Source organism: Elgaria multicarinata, chromosome 13 (genome assembly GCF_023053635.1).
Source record: "Elgaria multicarinata webbii isolate HBS135686 ecotype San Diego chromosome 13, rElgMul1.1.pri, whole genome shotgun sequence".
In the NCBI taxonomy this organism is placed as follows: domain Eukaryota; kingdom Metazoa; phylum Chordata; class Lepidosauria; order Squamata; family Anguidae; genus Elgaria; species Elgaria multicarinata.
Window position 1 is genome coordinate 20,644,397 of NC_086183.1, and position 15,206 is coordinate 20,659,602.

The 15,206-nt window shown below is 45.3% G+C and overlaps 1 protein-coding gene across 1 annotated transcript; it reads left to right on the forward strand.

Annotated features, from left to right (window-relative positions):
* The first annotated feature begins 2,161 nt into the window (after positions 1 to 2,161).
* THEMIS2 (thymocyte selection associated family member 2) lies at positions 2,162 to 14,830 on the forward strand. The gene is made up of 6 exons (XM_063140043.1): positions 2,162 to 2,259; positions 8,061 to 8,201; positions 9,828 to 10,037; positions 11,708 to 12,738; positions 14,187 to 14,343; positions 14,538 to 14,830. Exons 1-6 carry the CDS (start codon positions 2,166 to 2,168, stop codon positions 14,636 to 14,638), a joined length of 1,734 nt encoding a protein of 577 aa, XP_062996113.1. The 5' UTR covers positions 2,162 to 2,165; the 3' UTR covers positions 14,639 to 14,830.
* Positions 14,831 to 15,206: the final 376 nt, after the last annotated feature.

Sequence of the window (15,206 nt, forward strand, 5' to 3'; positions counted from 1 at the left end):
ACGAAACGAACAAATTATTTGATGCTGAGAAAATGCGTCAGAGAGATAATTTGTGAAAAGATCAAAGAATTGCATTAAGGCAATTAAAAGCACTCTGAGGCGAGGGCCTCTGACGAATATCTGTGAGATTTTGTCAGAAGGAGCCAAGAGCAATCGCTTTGTGGTTGCATCTATCTGACCACACTGCATATATACTCGTGTGTTGGCGACTGAGTTTCAAGTGAGTGGGGAAAATATATGGATGGTTTGGAAAAGCACTTGTGAAAAGCGGAAGGTTAATAACACCTTACAGAAATGGCTGGACAATAACAGTTCTTGTTGTCTGCTTATTTACTTCCTGTTAAAAACACCTAAGATTGAGGAATGCATGATAAACAGCACAGATGCGAAGACATTTAAAATAAGATCTACTATTTCTAGCTGTGATGGGCCCAGTAGACCGAGTTACTTGGTTGATTACAACGATGTTAACCCCTCTGTTAAATTGTTTCCCAGCTCGTTTGGAAAACACCAAGCCACTATTACATAAATAGTAAAAAAAGGAAGAGAGAGACTCTCACAATAAAACTAATAGCAAAAGAAGGACCTAATAGGTGGCTGAAAAGCACGAATGTAATCACTTTCAGGGGATGCAGTTGTGGGTATAAATTTTTAACAAGCAGTTGGTTTGATAGAAAGCATTACGGGTTTTGACAAGCAGTTGCTAATTTTGCATTTGTAATGAAGTTATAATAAAATAAAATAAAGTTTAGCATGCAGTTGTTATATTTAATAAACAATAGTAGATCATTAATAGGCAGTTGCTTACTCTACAGGTCTTAATAGAATCTTAAGACATAATAATGGCTAAATTATATATATATATATTTCCAGTTGATAGCAAGCCCTGCACCTAGCGGGGCTAAAATGCTGCTGCAAGAGAATACATGTGCTTTAAAAACAGGTCAATCACAGCAGTATCCTAACTTATTTTTTTTAAAAAAAAAAATCTCCATTTTTTTGCAAACTTCTGCTAGGAAGAGGCACTTTGAGGAGGGCCTTAGATGATGAGTGTAGTATAGTTGGGTAGGGTCATGCCGGGAGAGGCGCTCCATCAGTCCGAGTTGTCCGGAGCTGTGCTGCCAATAAGACCCTCCTCAATCCACACATGTATTCATACCGTTTAAGAAGAGTCCTTTTAACAGCGAATTGAAATGTTTCAAAAGCACCAAAATGCTAATAAAGAGACATACCTTGCTTGGTGTGCCCCGCCACGCCGGCTGCAAACATAGGCGTTCGCTCTCTTTTTGCTCCCTCCCTCAGCAAGCCTGGGGCGGGTGCTTCCCATTTAAAGGGTCCGCGCTAATCTGGATCCTGCTGGTCTGGGAGGCCGGGCGGAGGAGCTGAGCTGAGGAGCTGAGAATGAAAAAGGGGCCGAGCAGCGCAGCCCCTTTAAATGGGAAGCACCCACCGCAGGCTTGCCGAGGGAGGGAGGGAAAAGATAGTGAGTACCTCTATTTTGCAGCCGGTGTGGCGGGGCACACCAAGCAGGGTATGTCTCTTCATTAGCGTTTTGGTGCTTTTGAAACATTTCAATTCACCGTTAAAAGGACTCTTCTTAAACGGTATTAATACATGTGTGGATTCTTCCCCTATATGGCTTGGAACCAAACTACCCTCTCCCATAAAACTGTCCCTAGGTTTTAAGACTTTCTGGAGAGACGCTTCTCAGAAAAGACCATCTCAAGCGCCCCCCTGCCGCCTCCTTACCTCTTAACGCCCCCCTATGCAATCTCACCACCCCCAAGGGGGTGGTACCGCCCACAAGGGGGATGGTACCGCCCACTTTGGCAACCACTGTTCTAATGTGTCATTGATTTGGAGAGATTCTCCATGGAGAATCTCTCCAAATTCGCCTCTCTACAGAACAAATTGGCCACTTGCATGATCAGCCCTGGTGACGCATCCCGTGAGACAGTGGCTGCAAAGCAAAATTGCTTTAATGAGCTGGCACTTCTTGCGTGTGGCACGATCTCCTATACTTTATGTAAACCAGCCTGTGAGGGGGAAACGGTGATCACTTAAAAGAGGACGTGAAAGTGGAACTTCCACATCAGCAGCACAGCTGGCTAGCATTGCAGCCAAAGCTTCCACATCCTGCAGCAGCTCCATCTGTGACAAGAGTGATGGATTCTGTTTCTTTCCACCGTTATATCTGCGACCTGGATCTCAGTTCCTTGCCTAGAGTGGTAAAGATCTGCTCTGGTGTCTACTTCCAAGGTGAGCCCTTACTGCCTGTTTCTCTTTTGCTGAGATCAGACTCCTGCTTCTAATGGGGGCGGGAATGGGGGACGAAGACAAGTAACAGAACTGTTGATGGATGTCAGGGCTGAGTCTTGTGACCCAATGCAATGGTGGCTTAATGCAATCACTGCAAAGCTGATGAGCTGGAATCTTAAGACACAGCAGTGACATTAGGGCCTCTTCACACAGCTGTTAAGGGTGAGATGGCTGCCGAATTCGGAGACTGAACTGCATGGTGAAAGAGTTGCATGTGATGACTCCTTCCACCAGGGCTGGCCCTACCATTAGACAATGTGAGCTGCCTCAGGCTGCAGATGCAGGGTTAGGGGAAGGTGGCAGCTATTCGGCCATACCTAGGAGTACCATATGAAAAGGAGGACTGGGCTCCCGTATCTTTAACAGTTGTATTGAAAAGGGAATTTCAGCAGGTGTCATTTGTATATATGGAGAACCTCGTGAAATTCTCTCTTCATCACAACAGTTAAAGCTGCAGGAGCTATACTAGAGTGACCAGATTTAAAAGAGGGCAGGGCACCTGCAGCTTTAACTGTTGTGATGAAGAGGTGATTTCACCAGGTTCTCCATATATACAAATGACACCTGCTGAAATTCCCTTTTCAATACAACTCTTAAAGATACGGGAGCCCAGTCCTCCTTTTCATATGGTCACCCTAGCCATACCGCCCAACTCCCCACAGCATGGATAGGATCAGGCTTCACAACTAATTCCTCGTGGGTAAATGCAAGAAAAGTGTTGGTTAGGGAAAGAAACCCATGCAGCATGTACCGCACCTTATAACAAAAAATATATATCTCTGGCCCCACCTCAGCTCTTTGGGTTTAGGGAAACTTCAGACCTATGGGAATAGGAGGCAGGTGACATGCCAGTATAGATTAAGCTTGTGCTATCTACTGCTCTAAAATAAAATGTTCCCTTAAGGCAGGGCTGGGGAACTGGAATGGGGTGGAATCAGTTAACCCTATGAGGAGACCCTAAAAGAACTGGGCATGTTTAGCCTGGAGAAGAGAGGACTGAGGGGAGACATGATTGCCCTCTTCAAGTACTTGAAAGGTTGTCACACAGAGGAGGGCCAAGATCTCTTCTCGATCATCCCACAGTGCAGGACACGGAATAATCGGCTCAAGTTACAGGAAGCAAGGTTCCGGCTGGACATCAGGAAAAACCTTCTGACTGTAAGAGCAGTATGACAATGGAACCAATGACTTAGGGAGGTCATGGGCTCTCCCACACTAGAGGCCTTCACAAGGCAGCTGGTCAGCCATCTGTCAGGAATGCTTTAAGGTGGATTCCTGCACTGAGTAGAGGACTGGACTCGATGGCAGTATAGGCCCCTTCCAACTCTACTATTCTCTGATTCTAACCCTCACCTTGCCCACCACAAACTGGAAGACATCTATGGGCAGCAGTGATGGGTCCAATTTTTGGAAGGCTCTTGGCCAAGGCCCCCTCTGCCACTGGGTCAACCTTCTCACTACCATTGTCACCAGCTGCTATTATTCCTCATCCTCTTCTCATTGCTACCATTTGCTTGCTTGACAGGCTAGCATTCAGTGCAGTAGTATTTAATAATATTTGCAAAAGCTGACATGGATTCAGCCAGCCTGGGGAATTTTGTTTTTATAATATTTGTTTAGAATCGTAGAAGAGCTGGAAGGGACCCCAAAGGTCACCTTGTCTAGACCACAACCAGTACAGGAAAACCATTGCTACTACACAGTGGAGGCTGGTGGCTCTGATGTCAGTTGAGTGGTGAATCTGCTCCAAGTTTCAATCAGAACCAGTCAAAACTCCAAAGGAGCTATCCAAGGTGATTAGCACCTTTCTCTCCTCTGCCAACAGCCTCCACCTCCACCTCTTCCTGCATTGAGCAGGGGGTTGGACTAGATGGCCTTGTAGGCCCCTTCCAACTCTGCTATTCTATGATTCTACTGCGTCCCTGATAGGTGGGCACCCACCTCTGCTTACAAACCTATCGTACAGCTTGCAACACCTTCCTAATGTTTAATCGAAAAACCCCTTTCTTGTAATTTGAACCCGTCAGTTTGGGTCCTGCCCTCCGGAACAACGGACAATGCATTTACTGCAACGTCTACGTGACAACCCTTCAAATATTTCGAGATAATTAGTGTATTGCTCCTTCTTTTTCTTTTCTGCAGGCTAAATACACTCGCCGTTTGATTTTTCTCACTGTTCTGCTTCATCAGATCCTGCAGGCCGTTATTTTAGCCTGTGTGCAGGAGAAATGGAGGGAAGTCATAAAGCAGAAGGGAGGGGAATGTAGATCTGAGAAGTTTGAAAATTGGGAAATGGTGACACTATTGGGAAAACAAATTGGGTTGGAAGGATGTGAAAACAGGAAGTTGCTCTGCTGGGTTGCAGAGCTTTGGGTAAAAGGAGGACAAATTCTTAAGAACAGAGCATGGGGGTTCAGGCTGGCTATCTTACAGGAAGTATACTCAAAAATACACTGAAGAATACTCAAAATAGAGGACAACACTAAGATAGGGTCAGTGTACACAAATAATGAAAATGCAAATTGGGAAAGCTTAAGCTGCATCCTGTTTGTGTGTTTGTGTGTGGGGGTGAGAGAGAGAGACAGACATCCAACAGGTCCTTCACCTCCATTACATCTGTGTATGAATCACATTTCATTGGTCTACGGCTCAGATGTCAAAAATGATGGCCTCAAGAGGGGTAGGTCTGAGATAGAAGGGTGTTTGGTAAGATGCGGGAGGGAAAGAAAGACTAGAAAAGTGGTTCTGAGAAAGAACGGGAGGGCAGCCTATCAATTATAGCACAGATCTGGAAACTTGAGACTTGTCCTCAATCCGTTGTAAGAGGCATGTGCAATGTCGATCTCTCTCTCTCTCTCTCATATGCCCCGATGCCTGTGATATGGTGGGCCAGTTCAGATGACACTTCAGGCTCTGTGGTTAACGAAACTGTGGTTCTCTAGGGTTAGCACTAACCACAAGCCGTGCTGTCACACACAACACTTTAAGCCATGGTTAGAGCCACTAACCCTATTTATTTTTTTTATTTATTTATTTATTTATTTATTACATTTTTATACCGCTGCTGCAGACAGTCCGACTGTGGTTAGTGAGTGAGCAGGGTTAAGCAAAATGCATCGCACAAGATGCATCGCACAAAATGCATCGCACAAGACACCTTAAACCCAGCTGCTTAACCAAAAGCCTTAGCCAGTAGGGTTTAGGGTGTCTTCTGAACAGGCCCAATGAATGTTTCTCCTCCCTCGTTTGGTTCTCTGCACAATGCTGTACGTTTTTCTAGGCACCCGCTTACCACAAACCTAACAGGATTGCGCTGTTTCTCCCTGTTCAAATTACTTTTCCGCTTGCCAAAAATCCCCAGGACAAACCAATCTATGAAAGAAGTTTTATCATTGCATAAAATGTCATGTCCTCTGCAGATTAATCACCAGAATGAATTGATGAGGATCAAGGCAATTAAAATTGAGATTTATATTGTAAACGGGTGTGGGGGAGAGACCAAACTGGATTAAATCAAGTCTCCCATTGGTCTTTTGTATGTTTCCTAAACAAGGCTAATTAATCTAACTACCAATGGCTGTTTAATTTGCTAAATAAGCATTTGGACTAGCTAGGAGCATATACTTTGTTTCACACAATACTTTTGTATATTGCATAATTCTCTGCTTTTTCCCAATCATACTTCAGAAGTATGATGTAATCAAGCAAAATATCTAAAATGCTCCTAGCAACCAGATTGTCTTTGCTCATGGGTTTTTCCTCTGTTTTAGAGACTTGGACCCCATTGAACTCAGTGGGACTTACTTCCGAGTAGACATGCATAGGATTGTGCAGTTAAATAAAGCCCCCCCCCCCCCAAGTCATTTCCCAGAAACAAGGACTGGTAGTTAGTTACTGGCCACGTGGCTATTTTCACACTGCCAGAAAAGAGGAAATGCATCACTGAAAAGGAGAACACCAATTTGACTAAAATTTGCATAAGCTAATGTATATATAAATTCAAATGTGGAAATAATGGCTGTCATTTCAATAAAAAATACAATATATCTCACCACAATGAAGTAGTCTATGACCAGCTAACCTGTGTGCCTGCTCAAGCAGCTGTCAAGGTCGTATTTATTATTACTGGTTAATTTTAATTTTTGCTAGTCTGTGCCTTCATCCAAAAATGGGTTTCAGCTAGGGCAATATACAGAAAAATAAGACATTCAATACTATAAAAGCAGCATGAAACCAGGCCCCCGTCTTTACGAAGGTGCTTTGGCACCGCAAGGCCCCTTGCACCCGCACTTGCCTTCCTTCCCGGCATCTGCACGGGAACGAAGGCAAGTGCCATTTTTCCAGCCCTGCACCTCTGGAAAAGTGGGGGGGGAACCCACGGGAGGGGGAGGAGAGGAACGGGGCTGTTCCTCCCCCGTCTTTTTTTAAATTTTATAATTTTTATCTGCAGAGCTCCGCAGATACAGATAAGAAAAATAAAAACAAGGGAGAAGGAACAAGGCAGCAGAGGAGGACGTGAGAGGGTCTGGAGAACCATGTCTCCTCCCTCTGGCTGCCCGTTCCTCCCCCCTTTTTAAAAAAATATAATCTCCATCTGCGGAGCTCTGCAGATACATATTATTAAAAATAAAAACGGGGTGGGAAAAGGAACGAGGCAGCAGAGGAGGACACAAGGGGAACTGGAGAACTACGTCTCCTCTCTGTGGCTGCCCGTTCCTTCTCCCCTCTTTCCATAATCTCTATCTGTGGAGCTCCACAGATACATGTAAGAAAAATAAAAACAGGGCGGAAAGGAACGAGGCAGCAGAGGAGGATGTGAGAGGTACTGGAGAACCACACCTCCTCCCTCTGGCTGCCCATTCCTCTCCCTTTTTTAAAATTTTATAATCTCTATCCGCGGAGGTCCGCAGATACATATAATTAAAAATAAAAATGTGGGGGAAGGAATGAGGCAGCCAGAGGAGGACGTAAGAGGTACCGGAGACCTACATGAGCAGCGAACCACCCATGCCTCCTTCCTCTGGCTGCCTGTTCCTCACCACCCAACCCCATTTATTTTTATTATATGTATCTGCGGAGCTCCGCAGATAGAGATTATAAAATTTAAAGGGGGGACACGAACGGCCCCATTCCTCTCCTCCCCCCATTTTTTTACTTTTCCAGAGGCGCAGGTCACCATGGCGACCAATTGGGGTGCCATGGGCTCCGCTGCCCCCTCAAAAAAGTTGAGGTAAGTGCCCAACTTTTTGGAGCAGAGTTTCCAGGGTTTGCCCCCAGATGGCTTTGCAGTGGCAGCTGCATCATGTAGTTGACATACCGCTAATGCGAAGCAACTCCGGGGCAAACCCTTCTTGTAGATGTGCCCCTAAACATTAATATGGTAAACCTGGGAGGCATAAAGGTTTTTTTCAACCAGCTAAAAACACAACTGTAAATCTAAAATGCTTGAGCAAATAAAAAGACTTTTTATCTCGTGCCAAAAGGAGTACACTGGTATTTCAAAGTTTCAGTGCCACTACAGAGAAGGCCCTCTCTGTACTGAAAAATGCACTTATCTATAGATGAAATATTTTTAAAATTGTATTTGGGTGCCATCCCATATTTTTCCTGCCCATGACTGGAATGCTTCCCCAAGAACTCCAAAATTGAATTCAACCCTTGGCTGCAAGAGGTTCAACACCCCGTGCCTTACAGTATGTCACTTTCATTCACACACTGATCAAAATCTCAACTTTCTGCAGGATCCGTTTACGAAGTCTGGGGCAGCGAGTGCTGCTTATCGACAGGAGACCTGATGAAAATCGTGGATGTTCAACTCCAGAACGTCACCTGCAAGAATGTGCAGAACGAACACAGTTTTGAGCTTCCACTGGATTTTAAAGGTATGCACGCATTCTGTGCTCTGCTGTACTGGACCGTAGCTCCGTGATACACCATGTGTTTTGTATTCATAAGGTCCCAGCTTCCATCCTTGGCATCGCCAGTTCAAAGGATCAGGTCTCCGGTGATGGGAAAGACCCTTCTCCGCTTGAGACCCTGGAGAGCCAATGCGCCAGACTAGACAATACGGGCCTAGATGGATGAAGGGACTGATACAGCATAAGGCAGCTTCCTATGCATGTGAGCTGATGCTGAGGATGCTACAGATGTGAGGTTCCAAGTCCCTGATTTAAACCTCATCCCAGCCATGAACTCTCTAGGTGGCCTTTGGCAAATCTCGTATCTTCCAGTATCAGGCCCTCCATCGCCAAATTGGGAGTGATGCGCCCTAACTAACAGGGTTGTTATCAGTGGTGTAGAGAAGGCAGGACTCCCAGGGATGGCACTCCTTTGATTGTAGGGAAGTTGGTTGCATTCACCACCCCAAATTCCCTGTTCCCTCTGAGCTGAGCTGCAGTTCTTAAGGTAGCTGGGGGGAAATGAATTGTAGTGCAAATTGCTGTGTGATGGTTTGACCTGCCCTTGTGGAGATGAAAACTGCTAGAACGGGTTTGATCAACACAGCTGCCTGGATTTTTGGACTCTCCTTATGGATATGTCTATAGGGACCTTCATAATGAGCACTTGTATTTCAAAATTTACCACTGCACCACTAGTTGCAAGTAAGCAATACAGACACAAATGGGAAGACCCCAGTCTCTGTCATGGGCAGGTAACTGATTCTGACATTCCCCTACAGTGGGTGTGATTGTATCGTTCAATTTCTTCCAATGCAGAGATGGAACAAAATCAAACACCAGCAGAGGGGCGGGCTAGTTGGTGCCTTGCAGATGTGTTGGACCACAACTCCCATCATAGGCCATGCTAGCTGGGAGTGATGGGAACTGTAGTCCAACACAGCTGGAGGGTCACAAGTTGCCCACCTCTGTTTTAAAGTATTTGGAATCAGAGACCCTTTGAGAACTACTGTGAATCAACTAGAGATTTGATCCCAGTAGATCCTTATTTACCTTCCGCCCACCCCTCTCCTAGCAATTCAGAAGACTTGAAGAAAATCCAGCTATTGAGAGCCATCAGCCATCTTTCTAACAAAAGATGGTCTTAGCAAGTTTGCCGGGACTATTAAGGGAGGCTCCAACAGCCCTTCTGGCTCCGTTAACACTCTCCTGTAAAAACTTCCAATCTCACAACAACATGAATCAGGAGCAGCCTCAATCAGTACAGTACAATGGCGACCCTAAGTACAAAGAGGCGGCAATGGGGGAAATGAGCCTTCTGGGTGGCACAACCCTGCATGTGGAATGCTCTCCTGGCATGTACCATGATGTCTTTTTGATAGCAGGCGAAGATGCTTTTATGATATTTCCTAGGCTTTTTAAACTCTCCGTTTTCTCTGTGCTGTTTATTTTACAGTGCCTTCTTTTGCTTTTGCTTTTTTTAAAAAAAACAAATCTCACTGCTTTCCAATGTGTTCTGTTTGTGCTTTATTTGTAAGTCTCTCTGGAAAAAAAAATGTGTTCTCTGAAACGAAACCGAAATAAAACCCTGTGGCCTTGCAAATCCCTCAGGTCTTTTTCAGCCCAGCTCAGCAACACCATGTGGAAACCAGAGGAAACCTATTCCTTTCCGCAAGGACAACTGTCAACAACAAAAACTCTACACGCTCCGGGAGGTCTTGCAGTCAGCGGCCATGCGGCAGAAGAGGCTGAAATGTGCCGAAATTGGCTGGAGTGAGTTCCAGCTCTATCCTGTATATAAAGTGGAAGCAATAATGCATTGTAAGTATATTGCTTAAGTATATATTATTTATTTATTGCATAAAGTGTTGGTTATTACCTTTAAAGCCCTACATAGTTTGGGTCCAGGCTACCTGCGGGATCACCTTCTCCCGTACAATCCACCCCACACACTCAGGTCCTCTGGGAAGAATCTACTCGAGTCAACAAAGACTAGGCTGACAACCATTACCCAGAGGACCTTCTCTTCTGCTGCTCCCAGCCTGCCGGAAGAGACTCGTCAGCTTGACAGTCTTTTAGCATTCCAGAAAGCTATCAAGAGTGATCTCTTCCAGCAGACCTATCCAGTAGAATTTTAGGATACTTTTAGTATGTTTTTAGTATTTTATTTATTTATTACATTTTTATACCACCCAATAGCCAAAGCTCTCTGGGCGGTTCACAAAAATTAAAGCCATTACGAACATAATAAAACATCCAACAATCTAAAACCCCAAATATTATGTTTTTAACAGTATATACTATGTTTTAAATCAGTATTTTATGTATTTTATGCTTGCTGTTGTTCGCCGCCTCGATCCAATCAGAGAGGCGGCTAAGAAATAAATTATTATTATTATTATTAGTAGTAGTAGTAGTAGTAGTAGTAGTATACTGCTCAATAGCCTCTCCCAGGCATTAAAAATACAGTTACAATGAATTCAACGAAATAACCAGCAACTTACTGCCCTTTCATGACACATAAAATCTGCTGCTTGAATCAGCCAGGTCTCACTCTGCCCGATAGTAGGGCGGGCCATGCCAGGAGCTTAAGGCACCAGGATGACATACTTACAATGGAAAAGAGGTCCATACTTTGAGCACCCCCATTTAAAACAACAGCAACATCCTCCCAACACTTAAAATAAAATTTTAAAACCTCCCAGCTTTACTAAGGGTAGGACCTTGTAAAGAGCTCCTGCAGGTTCACATTAATAGATATTTAAGGGTAATCACATGTCCTTGTTTACAGAGGACAGTCCCCTATTTGAAAGGCTGGGCAAAGGATGATGCTGTATTTGAAGGTCTGTCTTGTCCAATTGAAAGATAAAGGACCATGAAAACTGTTGCCCATCCACAATGAGCACCTGAACAGCAGATGGTATAGGCAGGCACAGAAGTCACCTGGTTATAGTCTTCTACACATAGAATCATAGAATAGTAGAGTTGGAAGGGGCCTATAAGGCCATCGAGTCCAACCCCCCGCTCAATGCAGGAATCCACCCTAAAGCATACCTGACAGATGGTTGTCCAGCTGCCTCTTGAAGGCCTCTAGTGTGGGAGAGCCCACAACCTCCCTAGGTAACTGGTTCCATTGTCGTACTGCTCTAACAGTTAGGAAGTTTTTCCTGATGTCCAGCCGGAATCTGGCTTCCTGTAACTTGAGCCTATTATTCCATGTACTATACTCTGGGATGATTGAGAAGAGATCCTGGCCCTCCTCTGTGTGACATCCTTTTAAGTATTTGAAGAGTGGACTTTATTTCTGATTAAATCTAAGTAATTGTTTTAAAAAGTGCATTTATACATATAAATGAGCACATGCAAATTTTATGCAAATCATCACCAACTTTTTTTAGTGATGTGTTTCTTTTGGGGGCGGGGGAATATCATGATTGGCCGACTGTATCTTCTGCAGGACTTTGTTGACCAGGTGACGCTTTCTCCTCTAGTTCGAAACGACGTTGTGAAAATTAACTCGACGCTGGATGTCGAGGTGGTCGACGTCACTGCTGAGGCTCAGCACATCCATTTCATCAAGCCGCTGATGCTGAGCGAGGTCCTGGCGATGGAGATGTTGCTGCCAGCGGAGGCCGAGCTCCTTGAGGGCCCCGAGAGCCTGTCTGTCTTCCAAAGCGACTGGGCCTCCCACCTCCACAAGGGCCAGCGGATTCACATCCACAGCAAGACGTCATCCTGCAAGATCCTGGCCTCCGCCCGCAAAGGAAAGGCCCGGACCTGCCACTTCCTCATCTCCAGTGGCTACAAGGGCCGCTTTCGTCGAAGCCCACGCAAATTCTCCTCCACTTCAGAGCTGGCCCTCAGCTTAGTCCCAGGCAAGAAGCTGCAGGTAGTGGTCACCAAGGACTACGACAGTAGCGATGGGGAATTTCCCTTGTTCAGTGAAGGAGACCGGCTAGAGGTGCTGAGATTTGTGAGGGCTGGCAATCTCTCAAGCACAGACATGCTTGTGTGCTGCAGGGACAACGGAGATGAAGACAGGGAGCAGATCCAGGTGCCCCTGTTCTTGGATGCTGGCTTTATGGAGGATGTCCGTGACAGCAGGAGATATACCCTGGCTGAGGCAGTAGAGCACCTCCGGCTGCCTTGCGAGGTCAAGGTGATTGCCAGCGACTGTGGCTCTGATCCTCTACGTGGTTGCTCTGTGCTTACCCTTGAGACCCAAATCAATGAGCCTTTTCTCACTGTCAGCTTGGCTAAAGAGCCTCACCTCGCCTTTGAGATCCCTCCCCAGTGGCTAGACATGTCTCTCTTCTTCACCCGAGATCCAGTGAAGTCCACACCTCCTACCTGCACTTGCAGTGTAGAAGAGCTGACGGAGGCCTTTTATTATCTTTTGCTAAAGCAGCTGCCCAGCAGTGGCCCAGCACCTCCAAGACCACCAAAGCGAAAGGACTCCAAGCCCAAAAAGGATGCTCAGAAGGCCATAGAAGGGGAGAAGGATGCAGCAAAAACCTCTAAGGTATTAGGCAACGGGAATGGGTGAGAAGTGGAGAAACGCACAGCAATGTCATTGCAAAGCAGAAAGATTCGGGTTTTAATGGCTTAGTGGTCTGGTGGTTCCCAATCTTAGGTCCTTAGCTACTGTTGGACTTCAGCCTCAGCCAGCATGGCCAGTGGTCAGGGATGGAAGATGCTGGAATCCTGGATTGGGAATCATTGAATGAATGGATTTAAAATCTTTTGACTGATTTTTAAAATAAGGCGCCTCTGATTGATCAAGCAGCACATTTTATAACAAAAATCTTAATTATAAGTATTTTACATTTACTTCAAAACTGATGGTTGACAAACCTCTTAGAAGAGTCATTTGCCCTTCCAGGGCTCTCGGTGTCCCTTCTCTCCTGGACTTTTCAGCAGTGGCAGGCAGGTGCAACAGGAGCAAAAACTAACGCTACTCTAGACAGCAAGCACTACTATTGGTGCCGGCTATTTTCATTCCCTCACAGTGCCTCTGAAACCACAACGTAGCCCTGCTCTGAGGTGACACTGTGCCAGGGCTTCAGAAGTGTTGTGAAGGTATTAAAATGGCAGGCGCCACCCACAGCTACATTTATTTATTTATTTATTACGTTTCTATCCCGCCATTTTTCCTCCAAGGAACCCAAGGCGGCGTACATAATCCTCCTCCTCTCCATGTTATCCTCATAACAACAACCCTGTGAGGTAGGTTGGGCTGAGAGTATGTGACTGGCCCAAATTTCCATGGCCGAGTGCGGACTAGAACCCAGATCTCCCGACTCCCAGTCCAACACCTTAGCCACTGCGCCACACTGGCTCTTGACCTCCAACACTGAGAGGGGCCCTGAGGGGCTGCAGATGGCATTTGGGATCAGCGACAAGGTAGGCAGAGGGCCCTTTCTGGGGACTTTGGCTGTTAGCAACTGCCTGAAGGTGCTGATCCCTGATGCTAGGCCCGCCGCTCCACTCTTTCTTTCAGGAGGGAATGCTACTACGAAAATGGTGCTTGCTGTGACACATGCAGGCCTCACCAAAAAGCAAAGACTTCTTTAACAGAGTGATACAGCTTACAGCCAGAAACCCTCATTCCACATCGTTGCTAGGAGCAGAGTAAATGATACCAATTTAAGATTGGGGCTGGCCCTAGACTAAACAGCATCCCAGATGAAGAGCATTTTCGACGTCCCCTGTTCCATGTGTTGCATCTCTCGAATCCCTTTTACAAAATGAATTTGATGCCCATGTCATAACTTTGATGGAGAATTTGAACAAAGTGAGACTAATTCTGGTCACATAAGATGATGAATTTGCATGTACGGAAGCGCTCACAATTGATCTTTCTCTCTCACACACGATTTGTTGAACCACCATCTATGAGTATTCACACCTCTGGGGACTCAGGCTTCTCAAAATTTGAATAAACTTTCCTGTTCTGTTTTCCTGTACCAGGTCCCTTCCAGCAAGTCCAACATTGTGTCTCAAGAGCCTGCTGGGCTCGAGAAAATAACCACAGAGTACGGTACCTTGAACAAACCAAACCAGTACAACATAGAATATGGTCCTCCACGATTCCAGAGGCCGACCAAACCCTGGAAACAACCTGAAAGTATGTTTAGTTCTTCCCTTACACCAATTACATTAAAGACACCAAACGTATCAAAGCTAATCGCCCTACTATGGCTTTGTTGCATTTTCTTTCACTGCTGGCCTTTTAGAAGTTGTTGCTCAATTATGTTTTGAAATACATTGCCTTTATTTTATATCTTTATATTTTAAATAAAACTTTTCCCCCCCCACCAGGCACAACCTTTTCCGATGATTCGGACCATGACTATGAAGAAATTGACGAAAAGGTGAAAGAAGTTGTTCACAAAATACAAAGAGCCGCTATTAAACACTGAGACTTTTGCCTATGCAGTTACAGCTGTTTTTCAATTCTCTCTCCCCGCTTGTCATAAAAGTGGCTGCTTGTTCTCATCTTTTCCCCATTATTTTTTTGGGGGCAGCAATGGCCTCGCTTTAGAGATGACGGCTGGGAGAGACAGCAGATTGGCTAAACCAGCACAAGTGGTCCACTATCTCCTTTCCCCAGAAAGTACAACATATGAAGTAGAAATGCTTTCTTTGTAGCCTCAAAGGTCACCATCAGTTGTCATGTTTGATAGTGAAGCATGTCCTAAAGAAACTTGGGTTCCAGTACGATACCCAGCAATGCAAAGAAACAACAGATGAGGAAAATGCCATATTCTTTGCTTCTGTAGGCTTAATATTGGCAACAAGGATTTTTTTTAGAAGCACTACTACCTGTTTCTTCCAATAGTGTGAGGGCCTGAAGTTAAGCTAGAGGCAGCTATTCAGAACGTCATACACTGGCCTCAACCGGGCAAAACAGTAAGGAGCCCTTTATTAATGTGCTACCAGAAGCCCCCTGGAGGTATATTCCTAGCCTAAGTGTTACATTCCGTAAAA